General features: G+C 46.1%; 1 protein-coding gene across 1 annotated transcript; it reads right to left on the bottom strand.

Annotated features, from left to right (window-relative positions):
- Positions 1 to 13,183: 13,183 nt before the first annotated feature.
- On the bottom strand, positions 13,184 to 22,671 carry LOC111158077 (karyopherin subunit alpha 2). Its single transcript, XM_022519900.1, has 11 exons — positions 22,572 to 22,671; positions 21,141 to 21,238; positions 20,855 to 20,992; positions 18,610 to 18,698; positions 17,537 to 17,805; positions 17,200 to 17,294; positions 16,835 to 17,098; positions 16,411 to 16,644; positions 15,986 to 16,168; positions 14,132 to 14,281; positions 13,184 to 13,532 (listed from the first exon to the last, which is right to left on the bottom strand). Exons 2-11 carry the CDS (start codon positions 21,213 to 21,215, stop codon positions 13,440 to 13,442), a joined length of 1,590 nt encoding a protein of 529 aa, XP_022375608.1. The 5' UTR covers positions 21,216 to 21,238; positions 22,572 to 22,671; the 3' UTR covers positions 13,184 to 13,439.
- Between the last annotated feature and the right edge of the window lie 497 nt (positions 22,672 to 23,168).

Genomic DNA, 23,168 nt, shown 5'->3' with positions numbered 1-23,168 from the left:
ACCCCTGGGGAGTAAGAAGAGAGCACGTCAGGGAGTTCTGGCCGGTGAAATGTGGGCAGAGGTGAAGAACGGGACTGCCAGGCCTGGTCCATAAGGACCTACCTGTGGTCACCCATGTTCTTTCTCTCTTCCCTCTTTGCTTCATCAGATGAGAAACCTCTAGAAAGTGATGGAGCCAATAGATAGAAGAAGCCTAATTCCCTCCATGAGAATGTGGAGCACAGCTCCTACACACACACACAAACACACACACACACACACACACACACACACACACTCACTCTCTCTCTCTCTCTCCAACCTGCATCAGAAAGTGATATGATCAAGAACTAACCCTTTTTGTGTTATGCCACTGAGATTTTTTTTTTAAAGATTTTATTTATCTATTTGACAGAGGGAGACACAGGGAGAGAGGGAACTCGGGCAGGGGGAGTGGGAGAGGGAGAAGCAGGCTTCCCGCTGAGCAGGGAGCCCGATGTGGGGCTCAATCCCAGGACCCTGAGATCATGTCCTGAACCGAAGGCAGACACTTAACAACTGAGACACCCAGGTGCCCAAGCCAATGAGATTTTTTAATTTGGCCTATAAATAAGACTTTTTCTGGGGTGCCTGGGTGGCTCAGCTGGTTAAGCATCTGCCTTTGACTCAGGTCATGATCCCAGGGTCCTGGGATCAAGCCCCGTGTTGGGCTCCTTGCTCAGTGCGGAGCCTGCTTCTCCCTCCACCTGCCACTCCCCCTGCTTGTGCTCTCTCTCTTTCAAATAAATAAATACAATGTTAAAAAAAATAAAAATAAATTTTAAACAAGTCTTTTTCTAATAAGAGAAGGAGTAAATAGGGTCGCCTGGGTGGCTCAGTGGGTTAGGCCGCTGCCTTCGGCTCAGGTCATGATCTCAGGGTCCTGGGATCGAGTCCCGCATCGGGCTCTCTGCTGAGCAGGGAGCCTGCTTCCCTCTCTCTCTCTCTGCCTGCCTCTCTGTCTACTTGTGATCTCTCTCTGTCAAATAAATAAATAAAATCTTTAAAAAAAAAAAAAAAGAGGAGTAAATAGTACTGCAAAACGAAACAAAGTAAAGAGTGATTAAGGAAAGGGGTGATGTGATGGAGGGCCTTTGGAGGAGGTAACATTTGAGGCAAGACCTAATGAATAGAAGAAATGAGCTACAGGAAGATAGGAGCAGAGACTCCTGTAGGAATAGGAAACAGCATGAGCAAAGATCCTGTGGCAGCAACAAGGTTGGACAGTTTGAGGACTAGAAATGAGGCCAGTAGAGCTAGAGCAGAGTGAGCTTGGGAAAGTATGTGAGAAGAGGGAGTAGACACACATACCAGATGGGTGCCAGTTTATGGACAGCCTTACAGGCTATAGTGAGTTTTATTCTAAGTGTGATAGAAAGCCATGGAAAGTATTAAACAGTGGATACGGTGTGATTTGTGCTTTAAAAAGATCCCTCTGGGGGCACCTGGTGACTTAGTGGGTTAAGGGTCTGACCCTTGATTTCCCCATGGCTCCTTGTGATTTCCTAGACCACTCAGCTCAGATTACAAAATGAATGAAGCCCCCAGGGGTTACCCCAGGAGGACCACCACCTCTGAGAAGGTGACCCAAGGATTTAAGGCATTCAACTCATCTCCCTACTGCCCACTGCCCTTATGAAAGCCCGAAGGCTTGCAGTGCAGGTCACTGTCCCCTCGAGGTGGGCAGAGGAGTGCATACCAGCCCAGTGTAATGGCCCAGCGTGGGAAGTTGGCCATGACGGGTCAGGAGCCCAGGTTGTGGGTGGCAACCATTCTCCCCAGACACATCACTCCACCTCCCAGCAAGGCCACCCTGTGCAGGGTTGGGTGGAGGGGGCAGTCTGTGCACGGGGCACTCCATCAATGCCTTACTACCAAATGGAAAACCAGGGTTCCAAGAAGTCTTCATTTTTCAGAAGCAAAACTATGAGCTTCCTGGTTGAGAATGAACAATGTTCACCTCCTAAAATTCTATGTGCAGAGAGCTCAGAATAATCTGGAGAGAAGAAAAGGAACTACCTGCTGTAAAGAAAGTCAACCACAGTAGTGTTGGTTTGTTTTTTTTTTTTTTTCAATTTTTAATCTTGAATTAATTCTAAATTCAGAAGAGTAATACAAAGACCATTTTGCCACATTAGTGCAGATTATATATGTATATAATTTATATATATAATTTTATATACTACACATAACATATATAGCATATAGGCATGCTATATATGAATATATAATTTGTGATGTGGAGACCAAAGGCAAAAGGAATCCAGAAAAAATTAAATTTCTTTTGCAGCCCATTGACAAGTCCTTGAGACAAGTCCTCAAGGACCTAAGTTGCCTCATGTTAGTACGTTGCTGGAGGCAAAAGGCAACCTTAGCTTGACATTAACCCGACCTCCAGGATCCTATAAAAATCCCTTTGGAAACTTCCTTTATCTCTTACCCCCCAAGATACATGTTGGAAATCATCCTCCAAGCATATGGCCCACTGATACACATCTGAAGGGTCTCATGACTAAGGTTTTACTAGACTGTAGTAAATGACATTTTCCTAACAACACCTAGACCCTCGAGGTCCTGGAAACCTTGCTTCCAAATTCCTTAGAGACTTAGGCTATCCCTGACCCCCTCCCAACTTGAAAGTATATAATGGGCTCTTTCTGCCCATGGGTCCTGCCCCTGTGCTTTAATCAAAACACCCAAGAATTTTTTTCTTGATCATTGGCTTCCAAACCCCAACATTTTATATCAATTCACATGTTTATATTTATAATTTTTAAAAGATTTATAAAGTAATCTCTACACTGAACATGGGGCTCAAACTCATTACCCTGAGATCAAGAGTCATGTGTTCTACCAACTAAACTAACCAGGCAACCCATATATATCCATAATTTTAACATTTTTCCTCTGAATTACTTTAGGGTGCGAGATGCACGCTCCTTTATCCCTAAACACTGCCATGTTGTCTCCTAAGGGAAGAAGACTTTTCTTTCTTTATTTTTTTTTAAAGATTTTATTTATTTATTTGACAGAGAAAACAAGTAGGCAGAGAGGCAGGTGGGGGGGGTGGGGAGCAGGCTCCCTGCTGAGCAGAGAGCCCGATGGCGGGGCTCGATCCCAGCACTCTGGGATCATGACCTGAGCCAAAGGCAGAGGCTTTAACCCACTGAGCCACCCAGGCGCCCAAGAAGACTTTTCTATACAACCACAGTACAATTTCCAAACAAGAGATGTAACACTGATATTATCTAACATAGAGTCCATGTTCAAATTTTGCTAATTGCCTCAATAATCTCTTCCCTGTCATTTTTTTTTTTCCCTCAGTCAAGGATCCAATCCCAGATCATGGACTGCGTTCAGTTGTTGTTGCGGGTTGAATCATTTCTCCCCCAAAACGTCATGGAGGACCTCAGCACGCGGCTTCCTCTGGAGAGGGATCTTACAGAAGCAATCCAGTTAAAATGAGGTCATTAGAGCGGGCACAGGTCCCGTCTGACCGGTGTCATTATGGAAAGGGACAGTCGGATGCAGAGAATGCACAGAGGGAAGCCGATGTGAAGAGACGCAGGGAGAAGACAGCCATCTACTGTCACCATCTCCAGTCCTGAGACATTCTCGAGAGGCCTGGGACAGACACTTCCCTGCTGGCCTCAGAAGGAGCATGCCCACCCCGGACCTCACATCTGTAGCCTCCAGAATGGAGACAACACATTTCTGTTGCTGAAGCCACTGGTTAGGGGCGACGGGTTACAGCAGCCTGAGAAATGAATACAGCTGTCAGGCCACCTTTAGGAGCCCGTTTGTCTTGATTAACGATAGCAGGTGACCCACCGGGACAGCCACTCAGGGAAAGAGCTCCTTCTCCAAGGCACCACCGGCGGCCTTTCAGAGCGAGTTTTCAGAGTCCACAGCACCCATCAGATGAGATCTAGGTGGACTTTCTCCTTTTCAAGGTCTACCGGGGGCATGAGGTGGGCCACCGCCCAGAGCTGGTCACCGGGCTCACCCGGGGGTGGGGGCACCAGGACTTGGAGGAGGAAGCCAAGGCGGGGAGGGTGGCAAGGGGAAGGGGAGGCTGCATGGGGGTGTCTAGGGGGCTCCCTGGTGAGGTTAGGGTTTCCTAGGGGTTCCCCCCAAAGAAAAGACAGTTTTTATGTTTTTAAGTTAAAGAAAGTTTGAATTGAAGTTCCTTGGTATTTTTCTATTGGCTGAGCATGACTGTGGCCGTGTCCTGCTGACGGCTGGACAAACGGCCACGGCCTGGGGTCTCCCTGGCAGTAGGGCCTTGAGAAGGGAGGAAACAAACAGGTGCTCGTGGAATTGGCCCTGCCGGAGGAAACGAATGCCTCACTCCCCTCACGGAAGGGAAAACAGGACCTCCGAGCTCGGGGGCCCACCCGGACACTCTGCAAAAAATGGTTCCTCTTTTGGAAGGACCACGTGCTAGAGGCACAAGGTGTCTGATTGCCAGGGAACATATGGGGTGGTGACAGGGGTGTCTCCAACCCCCCACGGCTTAGGAGAATGTCATCACCTGCAGATGCCTCTAGAACAGGGCTGAGCCAGGAACCCATGATACTCCCAGGAGCTTGGATCCTAATTTGAATGGGCTAAAAGGTCACCAACATAAGATTAAGGGCTGAGAGAGAGGACACAAGCCGACGCTGAATCACTTTGAAACTTGAGACCAGAGGTTTTCAATCTCGGCCCTACTGACGTTTTGGACCAGATAATTCTTTATTGTGGGGGTCTGTTCTGCACGTTACGGGATCAAACATCCTTGACCTCTCCCCAGTGAGATGCCGGCAGCATTCCTTTCCCCAAGATGTGACAATCAAGAATGTCTCCAGACTGTCAAATGTTCCCTTGAGGGGCAAAATTGCCCTTGACTGAGAACTGTTCCTTTAGATTTAAAAAAACATTTAAGATTTATTTATTTGAGGGGCGCCTGGGTGGCTCAGTGGGTTAAGTCTCTGCCTTCGGCTCGGGTCACGGTCTCAGAGTCCTGGGATCGAGCCCCACATCGGGCTCTCTGCTCAGCGGGGAGCCTGCTTCCCCCTCACTCTCTCTGCCTGCCTCTCTGCCTGCCTGTGATCTCTCTCTGTCAAATAAATAAAATCTTAAAATTTTTTTTTTATTTATTTGAGAGAGAGACACAGAGAGAGAGCATGAGCAGGGGGAGAGGGAGGCAGAGGGAAAGAGAGAGAGAATCCTCAAGCAGGACGCCCCACCCCGAGTGCGGAGCCCAACGCAGGGCTCCATCTCACGACCCTGAGATCAGGACTGGAGCCACTTAATCTTCTGAGCCACAACTAGACAAAAATTAAATCTTAAACTTGCTAATTTGTTTTTTGCAATTACCTGAAATCTAGCTCAAAAGTCTTAATGACCCCATTGAAACCCCAGTATCTGAAGCCCACTGGATGTGGCAGAAAAGCAAGTGAAAGGGCAGTTCACGACGCGGTGTCGGACTTGCTTTCTCCTTGCGGTGTCGGTGACCTCAGGCGGTCGCTTCCCTCGCTGCCTCCGTTGACAAACTGCTCTGTGCCTGCCGGACGGGCCTCAACGGCCGGTCCACCTCAGAGCTGGCTGCGGGTCCCTAACGGCTGGGAGCCCTCTCCGGGGGCTTTCCAAGCTTCATTAGGGCTTATTTGTAAAGATCCTTACAAAGTTCAGGCCCAGATGCTCTGGGAAGTCCAAGTGACGAGGATTCTTGCCACCCTCCTAAAAAGAACATTCCTGAGTGGAAGGGCTGCGGGAGCCAGAGCAGGATGTTCCAGGAGGGGGGCGTGTGGGCAGGTCACGAAGGAGTCTTCGAGAAGGGCATATGAGACCACAAAGAAAGGGAGTTAAGGCTCTCCAACTTGCTGGGCCTCCTCCTAGTCTCTAGAGCAGGAAATTACGTCAAGTGTTTCCCGAACAGCTGAAGTCTGTTCGAAACCTCCTGGCATTCTCCACATTACCTCCAGGAAGCAGACGCTGAAGAATTTATTTGCAGCAAGAAACTGCGTGAGCTCTGCTTGCCTGTTGTCACCTGGGCAATGGCTACTCACTCTGGGAAGGGAAGACTGGGACCTTCTTAGCTCATTCGGATGTCCTGTTCAGTGTCCTAAAGGACATATCCTGAAGATGGGGCGTCTGGGTGGCTCAGTGGGTTAAGCCTCTGCCTTTGGCTCAGATCGTGATCTCAGGGTCCTGGGATCCAGCCCCGCATCGGGCTCTCTGCTTGGCAGGGAGCCTGCTTCCCCCTCTCTCTCTGCCTGCCTCTCTGCCTACTTGTGATCTCTGTCTGTCAAATAAATAAATAAAATCTTTAAAAAAAAAAAAAAGAAAAAAGATTGCTCTTCTGGGGTGGGGGGCTGTGTGAGACAGAGACAGAGAACGTGAAGAACATTCTTTGCCAGGTAATTTAGCCATGTCAGCAACAGCTTGCTAGTTACCTACTTATCCTCACTTAATCTTCGGGTGGGGTAAGGATGAGGTCAGCCTCTTCTGTTTTAGGCATCATTCTAGAACACGCAACCGAGGGAAAGTGAGAGCCACAGCCCACCTCTAGGGACTCGCTCTCTCCAAGGCCGGAGCCCGTAAATCTCCCAGGGCGGGGGTCCGCAGGCGTCCCGCCGCAGCCGGCCAAGTGGAAGCCTCCCGAGCACGTCCGCTTTGGGATGCCAGTGGGGTCACGGAACCACAGCCGCCTGGGAGCCGCCTGCGACTCTGGCGAGGAAATCCCCCCCCCGCCCGCCCCCGTCTCCTTCGAGAAAGGGCAAGCAGAATTACCGCAGCAGGAATCCCAGTGGGAAATGACGGTTGTTACCTCCAGAGCCAGCAGCAAGGCCTAGAAAGGAAACTAGCTCCCGAAGACAGTGACAGCTGATGACGCTGGGGACGGCCGGGACGGTTCCCTGCGTCCTACACAGTGAGGAACCACGCCCCCTGCGGCAGCGCGGCCTGGGATCCGACGCTTGCGAAGTGTGGGGTTTGCCTCGCAGGGACCTGGCTGTCAGCCGGAGGGCAAGGACACCGCCCACCCTCCGGGGCCACAGGGAAGCTGGACGTGAGGCCAGAGTAAAGCCCCGCCTGCCATCTTCTCTCCCCCGGCGGTGGCACCACGTTCCTGGTGCGCTTTGTCAGGATTTTGGAAGGACTGTCAACCAAATGCCAGTGTTTAGGGACAGCCGTTACAACTCCTGTTCAACAGAGTCCCGCCGTCAAATCACAGCCAACGCCATTGGTCTGAGGTCTTAAACTACTGCATGAATTGGGCCACTGGCTGGCTCAGTTCGTGGAGTGTGCAACCCTTGATGTCAAGGTCGTGTGTTTGCGCCCCACCTTGGGTGTAAAGATTAAGGGGAAGGGTAAGCCAAACTACTACATGAAGCAAACTCGGATGGTGACATTAGAAGAAGTGGGGGGCACCTGGGTGGCTCAGTCGGTTTAGAGTCCACGTCAGCTCAGGTCATGATCTCAGGGTCCTGGGCTAGAGCCCTGGCTCAGCGGGGAGTCTGCTTCTCCCTCCCCTAAGTAAATAAACAAAATCTTAACAAACAAACAAACAAACAAAAATCCACTACAGTGTGTAGGCAGTGAATTGTAAAGATCTATACCTCAAGTCTCTAGTATTTTGAAGATGGCTGCACTTCTGAGAACCTAATTTTCATCAGGCTATGAGCTCCTTTTCCCAAAAAGCTCCCAAGCACATATTGTGCACAATTTTCAGGGTTCACAGGCTCCTGCCTGGGTGGCTCAGTGGGTTAAAGCCTCTGCCTTCGGCTCAGGTCATGATCCCGGGTCCTGGGATCAAGCCCCGCATTGGGAATCTCTGCTCAGCGGGGAGCCTGCTTCCTCCTCTCTCTCTGCCTCTCTCTCTGCCTGCCTCTCTGTCTACTTGTGATCCCCATCTGTCAAATAAATAAATAAAGTATTTTTTTAAAAAAAGTCTGTCCTGCATTACAGGCTACTCAGGTTAAGGATTCCTATTCATGAAAAAAATGTACAATGAAATATTAAGATTTTAATCTATCCGGTATCCTGTATTTGTAAATTTTCCAAAATTAGTTATTACTTCTGTAACCAGGAAACATTATTTTACAAAGTTACCAAAAAGAAAGAAAAGGAGAAAGCTTCATAGTCACTAAATCTTTTCCCCAGAGGGACAGACACAATTGGTTGTGTCTAGCGCCAGGTCACTAGTCACCTTAAACTTTGGTCTAAATCAGAGCTTGATTCTACAGGTTTCCTGGTTTCTACATGTTTCCTCACATTTCTCCTGTATTCCAACAGTTGCGCCACCCAATTTTTTTCTTCAGGAACTACTGTCTATATACCAGACCTTGACTTCTCAGTTTGAGTTCAAAGTTTTCTTCTCCATCCAACCCTTCCTCATCTTCCCTTGTTTTTATGGTAAGTTTCCAGTATTTCTGCCTGAACCAGTTCAAGTTCTAAACATCAAGACTTGTTCAGAGAAGAAAATACAGTTTTGTTTTGCTGCCTCAGTGCGTTCAAGGAGCTTCCCATCCCTGGGAAAGGCCCATCTGTTGTTTGTAGGGACAAGTTGCCAAGCAAACCATCGCCAAGCTGGACTTGGGTGGCTCAGGTGGCAGTTCTCACAGCCAGTGAGAAGTTCCATGAGGGGGTGCTCCCAACTCTGCGAAATGGTGGGGGCAGGAAGAGAAGGCAGAGCTCTCCCTGGGGAGGCTACACGGGCTCCCCTCGGGTGGGAGGCACCGTTGGCAAAGCTAAAACCAGCCTTGAAAGGCCTGAGGGCTCACAAAACATCCAATTTTTGGATTGAATCCTATTGCTGAGTATAGAAATATATGCATGGGGCGTCTCATGTTGGCGAACAGCTGTGAACGATGAGAGAAACAAAACAGAAGGGCTGCCCGCTAGCTCAGTCTGTAGAGCACGTGACTCTTGATCTCGGGGTGGTTAAGTTCGAGCCCCAGCTGAGTGCAGAGATTACCTAAAAATAAAATCTTAGGGGAACCTAGGTGGCTCAGTCCGTTGGGCGTCTGCCTTCAGCTCAGGTCAGGATCCCAGGGTCCTGGGATCGAGCCCCACACTGGGCTCCTTGCTCTGCAGGGAGCCTGCTTCTCCCTCTTCCTCTGCCTGCTGCTCCCCCTGCTTGGGCTGGCTCTCTCTCTGTCAAATAAATAAAATCTTAAAAAATAAAATAAAATCTTAAAAAAGAGTAATACTACACTTACCCTAGAAGGTTAAATCTGTTCTGTGGCTAGAATACTACCTGACATGTCAATATTAATATAGTATTTACTATCTGTAGAGAAGTTATTTTATACTATTGTGCTATTTTGATGGCCAAGGGTCACGCATTCGGAAGAGGTAGCATTTGAACTTAGGCAGAGCTGACTCCTAATGACTGGTCCTTTCCACTGCCCATCCCGGAACTAGGATGGGGAAGGACATTCCTGGTTGTGAAAAGCCTGGGAGGAGTGCATGACTGATCGATAGGAGAGGGTTTGACGCATACAACTCCTACACAGTGTTAGGAAACTGTCCCAAATATTTAGGAGGAACTGGGCGTTTTAAGACACCAGAATAATGCTTTCAAGCTATGCCAGCAACGGGCCATTTAACATACAAATGCTCAAAATTAAATTGCTCTTCTGCCCTCGGGAAAAAAACCCCAAAACCCTATTTGATAGCTTGAGTGTCTTTTATCATCTTTATTAGCTGGGGTTATGAGACTTAGTGATTTTGCTAAACACTTTTCATGACACGTTCCCTTGGGGGAGAGGGGGCGAGGCAGGATTTGGCCAGGTTTTGTTCATCACAAATTAGGTCAACAGCCTGATCTCAAAAGAAAGCACCATTAATGACATGTTTCAAGGGCTTTCCAAATTCAGCGAGCTCGGTTTTGGCAAGCTCCAGCAGGGTGGAGGGACGCAAGGAGTAGCCAGCTTCACTTTTCTTAATGGCCTTCTGAACTCGGGGTTCTGTAATCTCACAAATGGTCCGACAGCCCAACAAACTGAAGATTTTGCTCCTAGAACTATTGGTAGGATGAAAAGGAACATACCGCTTTGGTGAACACCATTTTGGTTTTAACTGACCTGGTTCTTGGAAGCTCAAAAAAAAAAAAAAGCAATTTGAGGCCAAATGCTTAAGTAAAATCCTACTTAACACCAAAGATCTGCTGTAACAAGAAATTACCCAGTTTTTATTTTTTCAGTAGTGACGCAACCACAGAAAGATCAAGAGTGAGGAAATTATCCAACGACCTTAAGAAATGGAATGTTTATGTCCCACTTTGTTCCAAAAACAGTAGCTTGATAGGAGTTAAAGCTGATGCAATGTAGGAAGGTAAAGAATCAACACTTGGTACAGTGTTTTAACACTGACATTCAACCTTCAACCGTAGCTTTTAACTCTTAAGGATTTTTGCAACAAGCAAAATTAAGTGCTAGATTTTCCCTTGATATTTGCCTCATGAAAATTTAAGTGTTATCTTCCCATCCCTACTTACCTACTACAGACTAATACAAAATTGAAAGTTACGGGCAAAGGAGATTTATTAAAGTTTTTTTTTAACTTATTAAAGTTTTAAATGGGATTTAAAACTGATAGGCGCTACAACATGTGGTGCATTAATAAAAGCTGTTTAGACAACACTTTGTGAAAGAGGAAAAGGTTGGCGGCTGTAGAGCATTTTATCGGATTTTCAAAAATCACGCTGAATATGAAACTCGATCTCAGAAAATTTTATCCAGTTAGGTTCAATAAAAACATACAAATGCCTCCGTGGATTTGAACTCCAAGGAAACCAGCGTGCTAAAAATGCTATCTAAGTTAGGAAAGTGTATTTCTGGCCCTCAGCTGTCTCCTGTTACCTCACTACCGAGTCACGCTTTCCCTCTGAAAACGACAGACCTTACGCTTACCAGCGTGTGTTCCACTGGTCCCTCAGCCCACTAAGCCTTACATCTTGCAACAAAAACGTCCGGTCTCCAGGTTTACTTCCATGCTCTTTTTTCTCACATTCTCGATTTTGGGGTCCAGCATCTAAGGGACTTACCTTGGAGCAAGGGTAGGAGAAAAGTGCCGTGGAGCCAGTAGGTGGGACAGGGAAGGCGTCTGTGGAGTTCTCCGACTCCTCTTCTGCCTCCCCTTTGTGGAAGCCCTTGTATACAAAGAGCCGAGAAGACGACCAGGGCTCCCAGGAGCGCGGAGCTCGGGAGGACCAGGTGTAACATGGCTTGGTGCTCCAAATTTAAAAACTGGGGGCCAGGAGGTGTTTCAAATAAGCATTAGCCAAGGTACTATTTCTCCACCTAAGCAAGCATAAAATGTGTGTATTTTGTAGCGGCCACTTTAAAAGCCGGTTACCTGCAAAAGGCAAAACGTGCTCAGGCGCAGGTTGAACTGAAGGGGCTGACAATATCCTTACCTTCGCACTGAGACAAAGTCAACGGAAATCTGTTGCGTTATACTACCACTGACTTGCAAAACTAGCTTCTTTTACCGAATACAGTAGCCCTTTGTGGTCCTAACCTCGAATTCTCGTCTTTAACCCAAATGCCCACCCCCGCCCCCTAGCTCTGGAGCGTCTCTGGGAGAACAAGCCGGCGGGGCTGGCCGGTTTCAGCTGCGGAGGCCGGCTCCTCGCTCTCCCGCCCGCAGCGGAGGAACGGACAGGAGTGCTTTCAGGGTGCATTTCATTTGTCCTGACCTCTGGGGCACTTCGGCTAACCCTCCCTCTCCCCCGAATCCATTTCCTACACTGCTAATAGCATAACCATTCTTTTATTTTTTTCCAAGATTTTATTTATTTGACAGAGATCACAAGTAGGCAGAGAGGCAGGTGGGGGGGGGGGAGCAGGCTCCCCGCTGATCAGAGAGCCGGATGTGGGGCTCGATCCCAGGACCCCGAGATCATGACCTGAGCTGAAGGCAGAGGCCTAACCCACTGAGCCACCCAGGCGCCCCACCATTCTTTAGATTAGTGGCTTAACACCTAGACTGGACAGAAAGGGCAGATGGGGAACAAACTTAAGAGAGAAGCCACTGGATGCCACCCCTTAAACAGAACGTCTGGGTAAACCAACGTACTCCTCTGAAACCACGTTCAGCCTTGAAGTTTGGGAGAAATGAATGCTACCTGTAGCTCGAGGAGACCTGCAATTAAATTTAATATACATATATAGGGGCGCCTGGGTGGCTCAGTGGGTTAAGCCTCTGCCCTTGGCTCGGGTCATGATCTCAGGGTCCTGGGATCGAGTCCTGCATCGGGCTCTCTGTTCAGCAGAGAACCAGATTTCCCCTGTCTCTCTGCCTGCCTCTCTGCCTACTTGTGATCTCTGTCAAATAAATAGCTAGAATCTTTTAAAAAAATAATAGGCATATGCATTTTTTTTTTAATCCCATCTCTCTGGCCAGTGAGATTTAAGACGACCCCGGCTGAGGGTTTCTAGGAATTTTTATTCATTTTTCTATGAAAATTTCTGAAAAATTCTATTCTGACTAGCGTGTACAGAATATGACACCTGGAAGCGCCCACAGCCATTATTTACAAAAAAGGGAAGAAGCCTAGAGCAAAGCCAGAACTCAGAAGTGGGCAGGAAAAAAAGTCATCACCCTGGTATCCTTGACAGCCTCACCAAACTGACATCAAACGATATCTGCAACCAGAACCACACCTCTGCTTACTTTTAAGGGTGTGGGTCCCGGGCCCTTCACCTGCAATCTTAACTCCGAATCAGGGACTCCTGGGTGGCTCAGTGGGTTAAGCCTCTGCCTTCGGCTCAGATCATGATCTCAAGGGTCCTGGGATCGAGCCCCATATCGGGCTCCCTGCTCAGCAGGGAGCCGGAGCCTGCTTCCCCCCCTCTCTCTCTGCCTACTTGTGATCTCTCTCTGTCAAATAAATAAAGTCTTAAAAAAAAAAAAAACAGGGACGCCTGGGTGGCTCAGTTGGTTAAGCAGCTGCCTTTGGCTCAGGTCATGATCCCAGCGTCCTGGGATCGAGTCCCACATCGGGCTCCTTGCTCGTCAGGGAGCCTGCTTCTCCCTCTGCCTCTGCCTGCCATTCTGTCTGCCTGTGCTCGCTCGCTCTCCCTCTCTCTCTGACAAATAAATAAATAAAATCTTAAAAAAAAAAAAAAAAACAACTCCAAGTCAGAAAAAGCAGGACATAGGAACGGTGAAGTAAAGAAAAGGGTGGAATTTAATCTTTATTTACAGGACACTGCAAGAGAAGAGAGTCCACATAGAAATAAGAAACCCACTGGGAGGAGGAGCTTCATACAGTTTTTACAGTTTGGAACTGGTCAAGTAGAGTTTTGTTGTAAAAAGTGCTGCAATAACAAAACACATTTAAAAAGAGTTCTTAGTAGAGAAACAGTAAGACAAACTTCTACCAAACAAAGCACACCACAAACAACTTTCTGCGTCGGCTGTACAAGCTAAAAGTTAAAGGTCCCAGCAGTGCCATCCTGAACCTGGAACGTATAGCCTTCAGAGGTAGTTTCTGGCACAACATTCTGATCTTCCTCTTCCTGGAAGTATTAAAAAACAAAACCAAACGATATAATTCCGCAAACATAGCACATTTCCAGGCAGTAGTCTGCCGAGAAGTCTGTATTTACTCTTAAGGTCTTCATCTGCTTATCACACCTTTGATGCTGAATCACATTTCAGTATTTGGAATAGGGGAGGGAGGGCTGCTAAAACTGCCAATTCTGGAGCAGCTGGGAAAGGAAGATTCTGAATGGGCAAAGGAACGCTAGCACAACGGACATTTTCTCACCCACCCGTCACTTTTCAGTAGGAAATGGAAGACGGCCTATTTGAGGGGTTGGCCCACTTCTCCATCAACTCCTACACAAACTTACTCTGGAGATATTAAGTCCCTAATAACACTATTCATTCAAAACAGAGTGGGGATTTTTAAAAATCTTTAAAATTTCTAGTTAAAGATTACATGACCATCAAGTCAAACATTTAAGGAACAACTATGTACATCATGTCTTACACTAATATTTTGCCATATTTAACAAGGGCACAGGACTCATTTAAAAAATATAATGAAAAAAAATCTTAGGGGCTTGACTTTGTGTATTTCCCAAAATCTCGTTAACGTTATCATGTCACTCACCTCTACAGAGAAATACTTCTCAATCAAGTTTAATGAAGCTTTGTACACAGACTCATTTTCATGGTTTTGTAGAGCCTCGATTTTGTCCAAACCTCCACATTCTTCAATCATTATACTAAGTTTCTCGGTTTCACCTAGTTTCTCAGCAGCCTAAAAAAAGTCCAAGTTTACTGGAATTTACTGAAGGTTCTATTTTAATAAAAACAGTGTTCATGTTTGCATATTGATACATCAGACAACCACTTGAAAGTTCCTTCGACAATCCTATGAGATGGTTTTATCTCCAGTTTGCATTTTCTAAAAATTCAAGGAGATGAGATCTGTACTTGCTCAGCCAGATCTTACAGTAGTTCTCTCATTTCTGTGCATCAAAATCACCTGGGCAACTTTAAAAACACCACCATGTCCAGGTTCAGTGGGTCTGTGATGGGAACAAAAATTCCTCTTTTATAAGAGCGCCTCAGAGGCACCTGGGTGGCTCAGCTGGTTAAGCTCTGACTCTTGGTTTCAGATCATCATCTCAGGGGTCCTGGGACTGCGCCCCACGGTGCACTCAGCGCTCAGTCCGCTGAGATTCTCTCTCCCTCTCCCTCCCCCACAGGCTCTGTCTCATAAATGAATGAATGAGTGAACTAATACAGAAATAGAATCCTTTTTATTTACTTATTTGACAGACAGAGATCACAAGTAGGCAGAGAGGCAGGCAGCAGAGAGAGAGGGGGAAGCAGGCTCCCCGCTGAGCAGAGAGCCCGATGCGGGGCTCGATCCCAGGACCCTGGGATCATGACCTGAGCCGAAGGCAGAGGCTTAACCCACTGAGCCACCCAGGCGCACCAACAGAATCCTTTTTAAAAAGCACCTCAGATAACACCAAAGTGTAGTCAAGGCAGAGAACCATTGTCTAAGGGCAAATATGGCCTAAGGCGTGTAAAAATAAATTTTCCTGATTGGATTACTTGCTGATATCAAGAATGTATTAAGTATAAAAATGGAATTGTGGTTAGCTTTATTTATTTATTTTTAAGATTTTATTTATTTACTTGACAGGAAGACACCAAGAGAGGGAACACAAGCAGGGGGAGTGGGAGAGGGAGAAGCAGACTCCCCACTGAGCAGGGAGCCTGATGTGGGACTCCGTCCCAAGACCCTGGGATCATGACCTGAGGTGAAGGCAGACGCTTAATGACTGAGCCACCCAGGAGCCCCACCTTTTTTAAAGTCCTCAAACTTCAGGGTACATAAATATTTACATATGAAATAATTTATTTGCTTCAAAATAATTTAGAGGGTTTAAGTAAGGGGGAGTAGGAAAACAGGCCAAATGCTGACAAATTATTTATGTTGGGTAATGGATACACCGAGCATCATTATTCTAGACTTGACTTGACTCTTCTAGGTAAAATTTCCATAATCAGGAATTTAAAGCCATTAGGTAGGACCTACTTAACTCCAAGCACTGTGACAAAGTGCCACATGCTAGCATACTTGGGTTAATAGGAAGGGAACCAGAAGAAAAATAAAATTAGATAACTAAGTCATCAAAATTTAATTGCACCAAAAAAAAAAAATTTAATTGCACCAAAATTAAGTAGGACATTGGAGAATTAAAGATTTTTGGCAAAATAGATAGGAATGAATCGTGTCCACATATAGACTTGATTTCAATTCAGGTCATCCATTTGTCATCTCCTTTAAATCTCTTATAATCCCTTGTCACGTCTTACCAAGAGTGTGCCCCACATTAACAGCCTTTCTAATTCTGTGGCCTACTAAGGAAACTTAGCGGCCCTACCCTGAGTCTGGATATCATCAATTACCATCAAACCCCAATTCAAACGCTACCTTATGATTTACCTGAAAGATGTTGGAAATGGCATCCAGAATGACCAGAATAATTTTGGTATCCTTCGCAGTTAAGAGGTTCATCAATGGTTCTATTATGCCACAATGGACGAGGTATACAATCTGTTCAACTGTCCCACCACTTGTATAGTTGGTCACAGCCCAGACAGCTTCCTTTTGTGTCTTAAAGTCTGCCTAATAAACATAAGGAAACATAACAATTGTAAAAATAAGATCCCAAAAGTGCGGTTATAGAAAAATAAGGACTAAAACTACTGATTCCTTCCAACCTTAAGTGAAAGGGGTTACTGGCCACTATTTAACAAAGGACTTAGAACCCAATACTAGTTCATTAAGAATCTTATCAAGCACAGCTCTACCAAATGTCCATCCGTAAGTACTAAACAACCGTTGACTAAGTACTAAGACTTCATTACCTTAGAGAGAACACCAACGAGGAATGGGACTAGTCCGTGATTCACAACTTGCTGGATCTGGTCCTGGCGGCCAGCTGTGATGTTTGACATTGTCCACGTGGCTTCCTTCTGAATATTAGTTTTGGGGTTCGTTAGCAGGCTGGGAAAGACAGCAAGCGCTCCTGCATCTATTACAACCTGAGTCTGTTCATCTGTCCCAGTGACAATATTTCCTATGGCTCTTAGCGCAGGAGTCTGAAAAGGAAAAAAACAATGTTGATGCCAACGGTTATCTTTTATTTTTTCCAGCACTGCTCAAAAACTCTACACCCTAAAGGTTTTGACAAGTCAGAGGCTCCTCGCCGCCTAAAACAATGTGTCGACGCTAGTATCAACTGACCATGCTTCCTATGGTTTGTATTCTTGTTGGAAAGTTACAACTTACCACAATGGGCAATTCAGCAGCTCCTAGAAGCTTCACAAGCTGGGGCACAACTCCTGTTTTCACGACCATTTCAATCCGTTCATTTGGACCATCTGTCAGGTAGGAGATGGCCCAGCAGGTATCTGCTAAGACCTCTGGATCATCGTGATGCAGGAGACGAACTAAGGTAGGAAGAATCTGCTCGACGGCGTCTAGCGGGGGTGCGGGGTTCTTGTTGCGACAAAGGTTTGAAAGTGTCCAAGTAAGGTTACGTAGGTAGCCACACTAAGGGGAAAGAGAAGCGCAATGAGAGGTCCCTCTATACTTTGAGAGGGCGCAAAAAATTAGAATCAAGAGTGAGTAACCTGACTTTGGTCGTAACTTACTGCTAACGATGACATATCGGGAACCGCGAGGAGAGCCAGAAGCGGATCAACGGCACCATACTTGATAACCAAGTCTCGAAAAACGGAACCGTCACCTAAAACAAAGAGGCAAGGTTAATCAGAATCTACTTGTCTAGCGCCACCCATGTTCAGTGACAGAGCGCACCAGTGTCCTCACACAAAGACGATACTCCCGGAAACTCCTTCGTCTACTTACGAGACGCCACTGGCACCCCTCACAAGCACCAGAAGCAAGCTTAAATCTTAACACACAGGTCCCTATTACTTATGACAACCTCAGTGTGATTAGAGACAGAAGAATTTTAAACCGAAGTACCTGCAATGTTTCCTAGAGCCCACACAGCCTGTTCGCTGATGTGGGCGTGGGAAGATGCCAACAGGGAAATGAACGCTGGGACGGCGCCTCCGTCGACCACAGCCTTGGTCTGTTCTGATGTCCCGGAAGCAATGTTGGTGAGAGCCCAAGCGGATTCAAACTGAATGGGACTACAATCAGTTCTGCCCAAGAAGGACACAAATTTTGGAATCAAACCAGCCCGGATTATGTTGTCTATGGGGGGCTGCTTTTCCCGAGAAAGCAGTTTCCTAGGGGAAACAAAAGTTGAACGTGATTAACAAGAGAAGTCTGTTAACTTTAAAAATCAATTTCAAATGCAATTCAAGGCTTTAGAACTTGAGATAGCCTCTTAGTAACGTACTAAATGTTGAGATCTCCTGGGATTTAAGCGGAGATGAACAGACTGGTTGCACGGTGCTGCGACACGTGGTGTCCTGAACTATCTTCTTTCCAGAATTGAAATATTACCAATCATGCAAATTAGCCTCCTCTCTGCATCCCCATAAACTTTAGATCTTGCCACTTTAAAACTCTGACACAATTACACTACCATTGTTAATTTGTGTTTCCCTAACTACCAGTGAGTTTAAGTATCTTTTCCTTTATCACTTGTTACTTGGATTTGTTTTGCAGCACACTGTCAATCTATAGAAATTATTACTTCTTTGTTATGGATGTCACAAATATTTGTATGTGGCAGAAGGTAAGAGTAAATGCACCATTTTAAATGAATGTGCCAATCCCACCTACTGAATAATTCTTCCATTCTCTGATGCCAAGTGGAAATGCCACCTTGACAAAAACTTTGTAATCTACTTAAAAGGTTAACAAAAGGTTAACAGCGATTATCACTGGGGGTGAGCAGGACTTCTGGCAACTGTGATTTACGCAAAATCACAGTTTCACCTAAGGGAAGAGTCTAATGAAAACAGACCTATGGGCAACTTAACCTTTACTTTTCCCATGCCCTCTGTCTGTCTCTTTCCCACCAAAAAAAAAATCCAAAAGGGCTGCTATCTTAGGTTACTCGTGCTTTGGCAGAAAAGACTTACCTAGCAGCTTGAGTAGCCTGGAGCTGGCTTTCCAAATTGTTGCTATTTATGCCCTTGACAATGTCATCAACCGACCAATTTACAGTGCCCTGCGAGGAGACAGTAGTATTAATTTCCCAAATCATTTTTATCATTTTTAAGATTAAATACAAACAATAAGCTCCCTACTTGCCATTGTGAAGACATTTTTAGGTTTATAATCAGTTACTAAAAAGTTTAGCCTTACATTTAATTTTGGCTATTAAATATTTGTTCTTTCATATACGGGACAGGGCTCAAGTTTGGTATATGACTCCCCGGAATCTCCAGTTAAGGAGAACCATCCTAGCATTTTGTCACTAAGAGAGGAGACGGTGAACAATTTAGTAAATGAAATTAGGGCAGTATGGAGGTTGGTCCTACATTAGTCTCAATCACTTGCTTTCAGATATGCTGTTAGGGAGAAAGGGATGGAGTTATGTGGGCAATGTGCTGGGGATTTTCATATCTCAGCTTACAATCTAAGCATTTCCACAGTGCAGTGCTACAAAAATGTTTCATGTTGTAATCGCAGTAGAAGGGTTTGAGAATCGGTGCTATAGTTGACTCAAAAAGACAGCATCCCCTTTCCCATAGGAAAAGTTGTTACAACTTAACAAGGAAAATGCGAAAAAACAGATAACCATAAAACAAATGGTGACTATTCATGTTCTGTTAGCATTTACTCTCCATCTTTAGTGCACAGCTGGGATGCTCTGGGAATTCTGAAAAGGGAACATTTTTCCTGCTAGGTTGACCAAGGAGTGCTATAAGAAGATAGGATCTGAATACAGTACTCTAGAAATAGCACTTAGTACTATTCAGTGGGGGAAAAAAAAAATTGAGGCACTAAAGTTTCCCAGTATCTTTGAAAGATAAAAAAGATAAACTGAAAAATCTAAGATTGATCTAATTTACAAAAAAAAATTTTTCAAACAATATGGATTTTTTTAAAAAGGGTTTTATTTATTTATTTGACAGAGAGAGATCACAAGTAGGCAGAGGTGTGGGGGGAGGGGCGGCGGGGGTAGGGAAGCAGGCTCCCTGCTGAGCAGAGAGCCGGATGAGAGGCTCAATCCCAGGGTCCTGCTCAGCAGGGATCCTGCTTCCCCCCTCCACCCTTGCCTGACTCTCTGCCTACTTGTGATCTCTCTCTCTGTCAAATAAATAAATAAAATCTTAAAAATTAAAAAATAAAATAAAACTACCAAAGTTTTTAAGCAAAGAAGACGTCTAAAGCAGTATTTTATTTTGTTTAAGATTTTATTTATTTATTTGACAGACAGAGATAACAAGTAGGCAGAGAAGCAGGTAGAGAGAGAGGAGGAAGCAGGCTCCCCACAGAGCAGAGAACCCGATGTAAAGCAGAGGCTTTAACTCACTGAGCCACCCAAGTGCCTATAATGCAGTATTTTAAGACTATGTTTAGGTAAATAGTATGTAGCACAGAATGAAAGGAAAAGATAAATTAGAAGACCACTGAAAATATTTCAGGAGGGAAAAGATTTGAACAGAGCTGGCTGACAAGCACAAGAAATAGGGTACATCAAGGGGTGCCTGGGGGGCTCCGTAGGTTAAGCCTCTGCCTTCAGCTCAGGTCACAGTCTCGGGGTCCTGGGATCGAGTCCCGCATTCGGCTCTCTGCTCTGCGGGGAGCCTGCTTCCCCCCTCCCTCTGCCTACTTGTGATCTCTCTCTCTGTCAAATAAATAAAAAAATATTTGGGGAAAAAAAAATAGGGTACACCAAAAAAAGCCAGAAAGTGATTGCTTCCAGACACACTAACTTTCAGTTAACACTGGAATGGCCAGTTGCGGACTGAACTGGTGGCTAGAAATGCAGGGAAACCTGAAGGGAGTTTAGAGCTAAAAGAGACCTTGGAATCGGCTTCAGCAGATTATGGAGAGTGGGCAGGAAAGAAGACAACGTAACAGAATTATTGACTGGGAACATAAAAAAAGCTCTTCACAGAGTCCATAGTTAAAACCATTAGGCTAGGAATGTTATTTAAATTTCTTTCTTGCTTTTAGTAGGCTCCATACCCAGTGTGGAGCCCAGTGCGGGGCTCTGGGCTCACAAGCCTGAGATCAACACCTGAGCTGAGATAGAGAGTCAGATTCCTAAGCGGCTGGGCCAGCCAGGCGCCCCTTATTATTTAAATTTCTAAGAAAAGCACCATATTGATTTTGTGGGTTTGCCGTAATTCATTATCTAAAGTATATATTTACCTGGTTGTTGCGATTTTCCTGCAGTGGAGAGGTAGCATCATCGGGAAACGAGCTTACATTTCTCCTTTTCAGCATCTGGTCATCCTTCTTCGCTTTCCTCAGCTCCACATTAACTTCTATTCGACGCCGCCTCATTTCCTTGGAGAAAGATAAACCACTTCACCTACTATATCAGTTTTTGCTGCTAAGTGAGGACATTTATTTCAAATTTCCTCAAAGCTCTGATTCCTTCCCAAATAGCTTTGCATTTAAAAAATACCATAGGAAAGTAACAGAAGGTACTCACTGTACTGTCTTTCCCCTTGTTCTTGAATCTGTTAAGGCGGGCAGCTGGTGAATTAGCATTCTCGTTGGTGGACATGGTTATGAGACAAAGGGAGAAAGCTGTAAGATGGAGAGAAAATAAAATTCCCTTTTATCATTCTGCTTTGTCGATAAAAGCATTCACAGAATTATCGAGCATATACTGGATGCACACTTGTCTATTACAGGAGCAACTTCCTTTTTCAGCACCATGAAATAGCGAACTGGCCAGACAGTATTAGTCCCCTCCCTTCGGAAGTACTTTGACTTCCTGGAGCAGTGCTGTCCATCAGAAACAGAAAGCACACTGTATAAATTTAAATTTCCTAGTAAGCACATTTTTCAAAAAAGCAAAAAGAAACTAGTGAAATTAATTTTAAGCTATTTTATTTGACCCAACACATCCAATAATGTTCTCATTTCAACATGTTACATAGTATTTTGAGTTACTGAGATATTTTACACTTTTTTCATACTAATTCTCCAAAATCTTGTGTGTACTTTAGGCTTACAGCATATCCTGGTCCGGACTAGCCACATCGGCTGGGTGAATACCATACTGGACAGTGCAACTAGACTATTTCAATTAAGTAGTTAATTTTAGGAGAAGTGGAGGAACTGAGCTCACAGTTAAAACCCATGTCCTAGCAGCAATAAATCCATATCCCGGAGGCTCTCTCTATTGTCTTTAAATGGCCAAAATAGGTAGATTCTCCACGCCTGAAAATGAAACATTTGACTCATCATCACATTATGGAGTCTCCCCCAACATTTTGTGTCACCACTGAAAACTCGAGACACAGTTCTGCATCCGCAGCATCTCGCCAACATTTTCATTTGCAGGAATTTCGAGTGGATGCATTTAATCAGACGGTGATCAACTGTCCTTCCTTCAGACTGAGATCTTTAAGAGCGATCGCCAAAAGGGGACAAAGTACAAATCCTCCTTTTAATTCGTTATCTTTCATTCCGTGATGTTCTTTTCCGACGCTGTGTCACAGCCAGCCCTGGGCCTACGTGTTAAGAGACAGTTCTTCCAACTGCCACCCCCATCTCCAGGCCCTGCCCCTGCCCCCCACCCGGGAAGATGCAACGGGGAAACCGGCGGAGGACGGGCCAGAGGCGCCGGGCCGTCTCCCGGGACTCTCGCCCTCGGGCCGCAAGGATTTTCCCGGCAGCGACGCGCCAGAGGTCTCGCCGAAGTTCGCAGAGCCTCGGCGCCCTAAAACCCAAGCACTCTCACCGCGGAACACCCGCCTCGTCAACGAACGACGCCCCCGGGGCCTCGCCAACCAGGGAGGCCAGAGTCAGGTCGGGCGTGTGCTCCCGGCCTCCCCTCCCGCCACCCGCAAGCGGAGGGCGGCCTGCACGTCCGCCGTTATCACTCGGGCCGGGCTCCGGCCTGAGTTCGTACCTACACGGCCGGCTCAGGCTTCCACGGGAGGCGGTCCGGGACGCGCAGGCTGCAGGTCAGCTGCCCTCAAAACGTCCACCACGGATCACCCCAAAGACGGTGTGGCTCGTGCAGCCAGCCGGCGCGATTTAAATTTCCCGGTGTCCCCGCATTCGGATTGGCCAGTTCGAGCCTACGCTGCATGCCCATTGGCGAATTTAAAAAACACGTTAAGTTGGGGGGGGGTAAGTCACAGGGCCAAGAAGAAGAGATGATAGCATCGCGAGATATGGGAGCGGCCGGGCAATCCCAGAAGGCTTTGCAGTTGGGTGAAGAAAGACTCCAGATCCCGGCATGCAGCGGGTCAGTTCTCAGCACCTGGGGCCTAGGCAGAAGGCTTATGCTAGGGACGTCGCTTGTAGGTTCTTTGCCCGGGCGGCTGCTTTAACCATAGCACCACAGCTGACTTCCAAAATAATTTTCTTAAAAATCTTGATAAAGAGGAGGTGGGTTATAAAAAAAAATCTTGATATGGAAACATATTGCTAAGAGTTTTCTCCCTGATAGGACACAGTAGGAACTTGGTAGGGGTTTCTGGCCATTATGGAAGGAAAGGTT

Source organism: Enhydra lutris, unplaced genomic scaffold, assembly GCF_002288905.1.
Source record: "Enhydra lutris kenyoni isolate GAN:26980312 unplaced genomic scaffold, ASM228890v2 scaffoldscaffold57, whole genome shotgun sequence".
Taxonomy (NCBI): domain Eukaryota; kingdom Metazoa; phylum Chordata; class Mammalia; order Carnivora; family Mustelidae; genus Enhydra; species Enhydra lutris.
This window is presented reverse-complemented; position numbering and strand designations above follow the sequence as displayed.

Bases quoted from the DNA above. Each gene is read 5' to 3' on its own strand.
- LOC111158077 (XM_022519900.1), bottom strand. From the start codon at position 21,215: ATGTCCACCAACGAGAATGCTAATTCACCAGCTGCCCGCCTTAACAGA. The intron at 20,993-21,140 runs GTGAGTACCTTC...TCTTTCTCCAAG, and splicing joins ACAAGGGGAAAGACAGTACA to GAAATGAGGCGGCGTCGAAT. The intron at 18,699-20,854 runs GTAAATATATAC...GTCTCCTCGCAG, and splicing joins AGGAAAATCGCAACAACCAG to GGCACTGTAAATTGGTCGGT.